Source organism: Peromyscus eremicus, chromosome 10, assembly GCF_949786415.1.
Source record: "Peromyscus eremicus chromosome 10, PerEre_H2_v1, whole genome shotgun sequence".
Lineage (NCBI taxonomy): Eukaryota > Metazoa > Chordata > Mammalia > Rodentia > Cricetidae > Peromyscus > Peromyscus eremicus.
The window spans coordinates 1833944-1842456 of record NC_081426.1 but is presented as its reverse complement, the minus strand read 5'-3'; the positions used below and the strand labels follow the sequence as shown (position 1 = coordinate 1842456).

Sequence of the window (8513 nt, the reverse complement as noted above, 5' to 3'; positions counted from 1 at the left end):
CTCTCCCTACAATTATTTTTCAGTACTTAAATCTAGGGTAACAATTTGTTGGGACTAAGAATTTGCTTAAAGAACTAACAATTTTCCCACGACAATCACATTTCTTAATCATTAAAATATGCATTTAAGAGTTCTACAAGCTGCTTCAAAAAGAATACAAGTGAATTTGATAATATATTGTACTGATCCCTATATATACAAAATATTATCAATATCAACATAAAACCAATGTGAAACAGAGATTATAACACTTCTTGTTATGAATTCTGGGGACGCAGTGTGTGTTTTATTCACACAGCATACCTTATTTCAGGTATTTCAGTGCTCAGTACCTAAAGCAGCCAGTCTCTAAAGTACTGGACAGTGCACATGTAGACAGAATAATCGGAATACAGGCAATCTCCCCAGGCCTCCAGAGTAGGCACGCAGCCACTATTTTTGAAAAGTGTACCAGAAAGTTAAAAGGACTCTCTGAACCTCTTGGTGCTAATTCTACGTTCTTCAACCGTTTAAAGCGCTGCTATGGAAAAAAGTACATGGGGGGTGGGGTGGGGGTGGGGCATGCTTTTCCAGCTTGTCAAGCCAGTGAGTGTAGGGCTTCCTAACTCCCGGAAGCCTGACTCATCTGAGATGTTGACTCATCAGCCTAAGGTGAAGAGTAGTCAACCAATTTTGCCTTCCAAGGCATCTATTTCTACGTTCCTCCCTCTGCCCCTTCTGGGTGACTCATTCTCCTAGCACTTTAGAGTCCAGCAGAAGGCAAGGCCAAAAGCCCTCTTTGGAAGAAGAGCATTCTAACAGTGACTCCCAGAGCCCCAGGGAATCTTCCACAGCTGTTTTGCCTATCTCATTCCAGGCCTGCAGTTTAGAATGGGAGTGAGCTTGAAATTGTCAAAACAGTGTTTTGCTTTTATCTTTTCCCTTTTGAAATGGTGGTAGTTATGAGTTGGGAGCTTGTCTGAAAATAAGCCTTTATTTTAAAAATCTGTAAGGCCTAATTCGGTCTTGTTAGTACCCTTCTCCACTGTTGTTTTCCTTTTCGGGGAGGAAACTTTCCACTCCTAGGTCCCCAGGATAACGCCCTTCCGCTGGCTTGTTGGAAAACTCTGCAAATCCGCGGGCTGCAGCCCGCCCCCTTTCGCAGTACGGTAGACTGAAATCCAGCTGTAGGCAAGGCCAGGACCCCACCCCACTCCGCATCTACTCGAGGTGGGGGTGGATCCCAGCTCCAAAACCCGCCCTCCGAACGTCGCCCGCAGGAGAGGAAGTGCGGCAGGCCCCGCCCGCACCCTCCGACCTTATTGGACGAGTCTGCTGTCCATCTTCTCGTCCCCGCAGTCTATTGGCTCTCCGTCTCCCGCGCCAGCCAGCCCTCCTCCCCGCCTGGAAGGTGAGTCACGCCAAACTGGGCGGAGAGTCTGCTGGCCTCTCTCCTTCGCTCGTCTGGGCGGCTGCAACTGGGGACAGGGCGGGTGCGCATCTCGGGCGCGGAGACGGGAGAAGTCTCATTGTTCGGGGAGCCGTCGCCTCCGCAGGTTCCTCGGCTCGGCCTGCCCGGCCCCTGTCAGTCCTGCCCAACCCCCACAACCGCCCGCGGCTCGGAGGAGAAGCGGCCCCGCGGCGGCAGTAGCTGCAGCATCATCTCCGACCCGCCAGCCATGGAAGACCTAGACCAGTCGCCTCTGGTCTCCTCGTCCGCGGACAGCCCGCCCCGGCCTCCGCCCGCCTTCCAGTACCAGTTCGTGAGGGAGCCCGAGGACGAGGAGGACGAGGACGAGGAGGACGAGGACGAGGAGGAGGACGACGAGGACCCGGAGGAGCTGGAGGTGCGGGAGAGGAGGCCGGCGGCCGGGCTGTCTGCGGCCCCGGTGCCACCCGCCGCCGCCGCCGCGCCGCTGCTGGACTTGGGGAGCGACTCGGTGCCCCCCGCGCCCCGCGGGCCGCTGCCGGCCGCGCCCCCCGCCGCCCCTGAGCGGCAGCCGTCCTGGGAGCGGAGCCCCACGGCGCCCGCGCCATCCCCGCCCGCCGCTGCCGCAGTCCTGCCCTCCAAGCTCCCCGAGGACGACGAGCCTCCGGCGCGGCCTCCGCCCCCGCCCCCAGCCGGCGCGAGCCCCCCGGCGGAGCCCGCCGCGCCCCCTTCCACGCCGGCCGCGCCCAAGCGCAGGGGCTCGGGCTCAGTGGGTGAGTGTCACCCGCGCGCCGTCCCTCACGCCCCTCCCTCTTTTGTGTGTTGGCCCGGGGGGGGCGCGGGCAGGGCTGCCTCGGACCCGAGGGGCTTTGTCTGCGAGCGGCAGGGCGATGGCGCCCCCGCAGGCGGGAGGCAGGCAGAAGGGTGGGGCTGCCACGGAGGCCCGGGTGGGTGCCTTCATTGTCTGTCCGGGTTTCGGGGAGCACGTGCACCCTACCCGAGTCTCTGGGTCTTCCTTCTGCTCCCTATTCCATCGCTCTCCCGAAGTTAGGCACAGCCTCTATCAGCAGTTAGGTGTGTATCGAGAACCAGGGTTGTGGATTCCTTGGGCTGGGCTGGCCTCGGAGGTGAGAATGGAAAGGCTGTCGCGCCTAACCCTTTTATTTAGAGGGGCCTTTGCCTGCCACCCTACAGTTTCCCTGAGGGCCTGCCTTCCTGCCAGCGTCGGGGCACCCCTTGCACTAATCCCTGCCCCCTCTTAGTGGTGGGGAACTGGCTGAGCTGCTAAGGTCTATTCTGTGATCCTACTGCAGTGAGGGGAGAGCGCCTCCAGTGGCGTGGTTCCAGGAGAATTGGGTAGCAGAGACTTTTGGTGAAGTTCTGTCACCGCCCAGCTCATTTGTGTGTAATGTGGCGACTCCTCCACCAGACAAACCGAGCCAGGGAAACGAGATCTGGGCGTTGTGTTCCGATGGGGCGCAGCCCGCCAGGGCCTCAGTTGCACGGTAGAAGAAATTGCCAAATGTTAAGGTGCATCTCCCAGCCTCTAAGTGTATCGCAGTCGACTCCTAGAGAAAAGGCAAAATGGTTGACCTTAAAAAAGGGGAAACCAGCCGGGCGGTGGTGGCGCACGCCTTTAATCCCAGCACTTGGGAGGCAGAGCCAGGCGAATCTCTGTGAGTTCGAGGCCAGCCTGGACTACAGAGTGAGCTCCAGGAAAAGGCGCAAAGCTACACAGAAACCCTGTGTTGAAAAACCAAAGCCAAAGCCAAAAACAAAAAAAAAAAAAAGGGGGGGGGGAACCAGTGGATTCCTGATCAGGAATTGGTTTTTGAACTTGTGGTAGATGTATCCTGATACATAATGAAATGTTTTGAGACAAATGTTTCATATATTGGTTAGAAGTGTTAGTTTTTGGAAGTATATGATTTAGATTGACAAAATACAGGTCTGTAGTTTCCAAGATACTGTATATTATATTTTTGGTTTTTTTTTAAAGGAATATAAAACATTGTTTTACTGCCCTTTTGATTTTGGAAAATTACTTTGGTAAGGAAAAATCTCTTCTTTGGGACATAGTGTCTTGCTAGCAGTAAGACCTTTCTTTGTAAGTTAGGGTAAAAAATTAAGTGGTATAACTGCCTGCTGGGAAAATTTCACAACATTGCAAGATTTGGGAGGTGGTTCATTTCTTTAAAAAAAAAAAAAAAAAACCATCGTGAGCTCACACTGTCTTTTTTGTTACAATGAACTCTTTCACAATGGTAAAATGAACCAATAGGGATGTTTCTGGGTAACAATTCATTATGAGCACACTCCAAGGCACTGTTCAAACACAATTCGTACAGTAAAATTTAGGCGAAGGCTACCTTGGCTTTCCATTTTTCTTAACTTTTTTTTTTTTTTTTTTTTGAGGGAAACTAAAGTAGAAAAAAAAAGTGTTAAAATCTTAAACTGGAAGTGTAACGATTGGCAAAACCACAATTATCTTCTTTTCCTGCATGGACGCAAGAGAATAGGGGACTCAGGAAACAACATTTTCTTAATCATGACTGTAAAATATTAAGTTTAGAAGACAAAGGAGAGAATATTGCCTATTTGGATTTTGTACTGGTTGTATTTATTTGGAAACTTCATTCCTTTTATTGAACAGTGAATGTGGTTCATTGATGAATAATCATTTCAGTGCATCTAGATTTCTTAATGCACTGGAGAGATGTTCATGGGCTAGTGCCATTACCAATCCCTATTATTGATTACCTAGGACGCTTTACCTTACTAAGCACTGTTCTAGGGAGGCATCTAAGATATGGTGGTGAGCAAGGCCCATGCTTCCCTTATGAGAGGAATACACATAATAAGCATATAAAAAAGAACTAAAAATGGTGATGTTATGAGGAGGGGATAACAGCCTTGAGGAATGAGAGTAACTGAAATATGTGGGGTCTTTTTAAATTTGCTTGGTGATAGGAAAAAGAACCTGAGGTTTGAGCAGCAGAGAAAAAACTTCTAAACAAATTCCTGGGGCAAAAAGACCCCTAGGCAGGAATGAGCCTGTTTATCAAGTACCATTAGTGAAGAAAATGTGTGGCAGAGTGCAGGAGTGGGTTACATTCAGGTAATTAGGAGCCTCTCAGGCCATGGTAAAATGTATGTCTTAAAAATTAGTTACTTTAGGACTGTGCATTATGTTTTGATTTTGGAGCAAAAATGTAGTTTTGAAGGCTCAGAGGGAGAGATTAGTGAGAGTAAAGACAGGAGATGAGAAACATTTGGTACATGGTTAGAAACAAAAGCGAAGAGGGCCTATAGATCCCTAGCACCTGTGAGTCTAACTTTGCTATTTACATTCATTTTTAATTAGCTCTGATTTCCTTTAATTTGTTGTAATTTTTCTGATTGCTGTTGTGCACAGAGTATCTCCATTGTAATGTAACTGATACTGAGTCCTGCACCTTTCACTTGATGACCATTTTTCTTGGAGAAGTACATGACATCCTGTTGGAAGAGTGGCTCATTTTTTCTAAGGAAACTGGTTAGAGGCTGATTTGAGAGAAGTGCAGACATCAGATGACTAAGCTGATTTCTAGACCTATTGGTAATGTGAGTGGCAGAAAGTGTGTGATTGATTTGAATTCTGAAGGGTATTAAATGCAAATTAAGAGAATCTGGATTTTATTATATCCTGCTTTAATTCATGTTTTGCCATCCAAAGCTGCTATTATGTCATGAAACTGAAATTGTTCTTCAAAAAAAGAAAGAAAAAGATTAGTGTGCGTGTGTGCGCGCCTGTGTGTGCAGGTGCCAGAGGTGAGAAGAGGGCATCTTTATTGTGGAGTATAGTCTTTTTGATGTTGGTACTCTGCTTGATAATGAGATGTTTAAGGTGTCTAGTCTGTGCTGTTTAATTTAGGAAAAAGAGATTTGTTAAGCTTCTAGTTAAGGAGGCATTGCCATCAGCTTGGCTGTGGTAAAATCCTTACGGTAGGTGTTATTACAGTGGTGAGAGCCCATACTGGAGGACCACAATTCCATGGTGGGACAGGAAGCGGCCTTTTATGACCATCATCTTGTAAGAACTCAGGTTCCACTAGAACTACTTCCTTTATCCTTCCTGGATGTAGTACTCCAAATTAGAACCACTTCCCAGTAGGCTGGTCTCTTTGTCACAGGTTATTCACTCTATGGCCTTGTGTTCAATAATGAAGCCACTACTGAGCCATTCTACAGCTTCCCCCACTTATAATATTAATATAATAAATTAATTTATTGTGTGATTTGGGATCCTCCTGTCCCATCCCTTGAGTAGGTGGAATTTAACTGGGTTGGGCAGACAGGCCTCTAGTCGTGATCCTCACTTTCTTAAAGGTTCCATTATCTACTGACATAGCCACATGGGAGCCAAGCTTTCTACAGTATTTTTCTTTTTCTTTTTCTTTTTGGTTTTTCGAGACAGGGTTTCTCTGTGTCTTTCCTGGAACTCACTTTGGAGACCAGGCTGGCCTCGAACTCACAGAGATCCGCCTGGCTCTGCCTCCCGAGTGCTGGGATTAAAGGTGTGCACCACCACTGCCCGGCCATATTTTTCTTTTTTAAAAGCTGTTTTTGGGCGCTGGAGAGATGGCTCAGAGGTTAAGAGCACTGACTGCTCTTCCAGAGGTCCTGAGTTCAATTCCCAGCACCCACATGGTGGCTCACAACCATCTGTAATGAGATCTGGCACCCTCTTCCATAAATCTTTAAAAAAAAAAAAAAGCTGTTTTTGTATGAGTGAAATACGTATTTTTGTGTACACATACAAAATAATTGCAAACAGTACTAAAGTAATGACAAAGAAGTATCTTTCCCCCAGCTTTTCTTTGCTATTGTTTTCTTTGTTTTTCTCTTTGGAGTTGAGGACTGAACCCAGGGCCTTGTACTTGCTATGAAAAAGGTCTACCACTGAGTAAACCCCCAACCCCTTCACCAGCTTTTCTAAGTTGAACTCTTGCAGATTGTACCTCTGTTAGAAGTTTCTTGGGTATTTGTCTAGACAATTGAGTTCTTCTATGGAAAAGCATTCATACGTGTGTTATCTTTTTGACTTTACCAAAACATCTGCAGAGGTTCTGGGCACACGGCTCAGTTGTAGAGCATTGTCTCAAGGATACTAGGGCAGGGGGTTTAGTTTCCAGCATTGAAACAACACCTCTCTCCCACATCTCAGTCAAAAAGGCAATAGCTGCAGAGAATCCCATAGATAAACAGCACAGTAGTCCTTTCATCTCTGTTTTCACTTTTCTTGAATTTAATTACTTGATGTTAGAAGTAGTAAATGGAAAGATTCCATTATTTCAGAAATAACGCATGAATTTTACATTATGTGTTGATCTGATTATAAAATCTTGTGCCATCCCCCTCCTTCGCCAGGTATATAAATTATCCCTTTGCCCAGTGTATCTGCTGTATGTGGTATCTCCCAGTTTGTCTCTTAGATGCCTCCTTAACTTAGGAGATAAACTAGTGGTTTCAAATGAGCTTGTGTTCAAATGAGTCTCAAGTGAGATTGGCAAAGTTATAAAATTGCTTCCCTTGATGAAAACATAAAAATTTACCATAAGTATATGTAGGGAAAATCAGTTTATTTAGAGTGTATACTTTCCTTTCAAGAGTCCACTGGTTATCTCGGTATATACTTTATGGTTGATGGAGAATTTATAACCCTCACTTCACTTAATAACGGCCCCAAAGTGCAAGAGTAGTGGTACTGGCATTTCTGGTGAGCGTAATGGTGAAAGTACCAAAAGATAATTTGAGAACAACAGAGGCCACATTCATATAGATAGCTGTTATTAGTTATTTCAGTCTCTTTCCTTGCCTGATTTATGCATCAACTAAACTTCATCATATGTATATATGTGGTGTAGGAAAAGAATAGTGTATATAGAGTTGAATACTATTGTACTCTCAGGTCCACTAGCATTAGTAACAGGAATCTTATGACTAAGAGGGACTGCTGTATTCCATCACTTCTGTCCTGGTAGTTATGTAAATTAGCAAACAGTGTTGCTGTGAACACCTTTGGATATTACTTCCTCCGAGATAAATGCTGATGTATGCACTGTAGGGTTGTGGAATAAACCTATTCAAATTAAATTTCCAGTTCAAAGGGGACTGGTGCTTACAATGTTGGATGCTGATGAGTTGCTCTACAAAGAGGTGTTAGCCTATGTTTCCAGCTACATTGTATTAAAGTACCAGTTTTTCCTTTTTTTTTTTAAGTCAACATCTGAGATGTTTATTTGATAATTCCTAATATTGGGAACAAAATCAGATTTGGATTAAACTTTTGCATGTAGAGGCCAGCCAGCATTATTTTTTCAATTTGGTATAGTCTTTATTTTTTTTTCTTATTAAGAAATTTTCTAATCATTTTACATACTAACCATGGATCCCCCTCTCCTCCTGCCCCCTCAGCTTTCCTCCCCCAACCCACTCCCCCATTCCCACCTCCTCTAAGGCAAGGCCTCCCATGGGGAGTCAGCAGAGCCTGGAAAGTACCAGTTTTTCTTAGCCTTTATCAACATAGTACACTGGTAAACTGGTAAATGTTTTACCAAGTTATTAAAATTTACATTTGTAAGTATTTTGTATAGGCTTAGGGTGCCAAAATGTTTTTTTTCTAACCACTGCCTTTTTTAGTTTTGATTTTATGGGTGTAGGATCATTTGAGCTTATCGTAGGCTAGCTTAAATTTTTTCACAAAGTTGTTTTATATGTATAGTTGTTTTGCCTGTGTGTATGTGTATAACTTGGATGTACAGAGGCAGAAGAGGCTATGGGAGCCCTTGAAATTGGAGTTTAACAGACACTTGTGAGCTGCCATGTGGGTGCTGGGAATCAAACCCCTATATAGTCCTTTGAAAGAGCAACCAGTGCTCTTAACTGCTGAACCATTTCTTCATTTTTTAAAAAATTATTTTGAGTCATAAAAGTCATTGAACTGTGCTCTCTTTAGAAAATTTAGATTTTTTTTTACTGTTAGTGCTTTTATGATTTTATTTTAATATTCTTTAATTCATTTGCTGCTTAGTTTGTTCTTGAGTGTGAGGTAGTGATGTAATTT

At 45.2% G+C, this 8513-nt stretch overlaps 1 protein-coding gene across 2 annotated transcripts in view; it reads left to right on the top strand.

Moving 5' to 3' along the window:
• Positions 1-1377: 1377 nt before the first annotated feature.
• Rtn4 (reticulon 4) overlaps positions 1378-8513 on the top strand; it is a 60609-nt gene continuing 53473 nt past the window's right edge. Inside the window, exon 1 of one of the 2 annotated variants that reach the window (XM_059275184.1) lies at positions 1378-2181. In XM_059275184.1, the coding sequence (XP_059131167.1) occupies positions 1659-2181 (523 nt within the window). In that variant the 5' untranslated portion in view covers positions 1378-1658. The remainder of the gene's footprint in view (positions 2182-8513) is intronic. The other variant, XM_059275186.1, reaches the window with a different exon arrangement.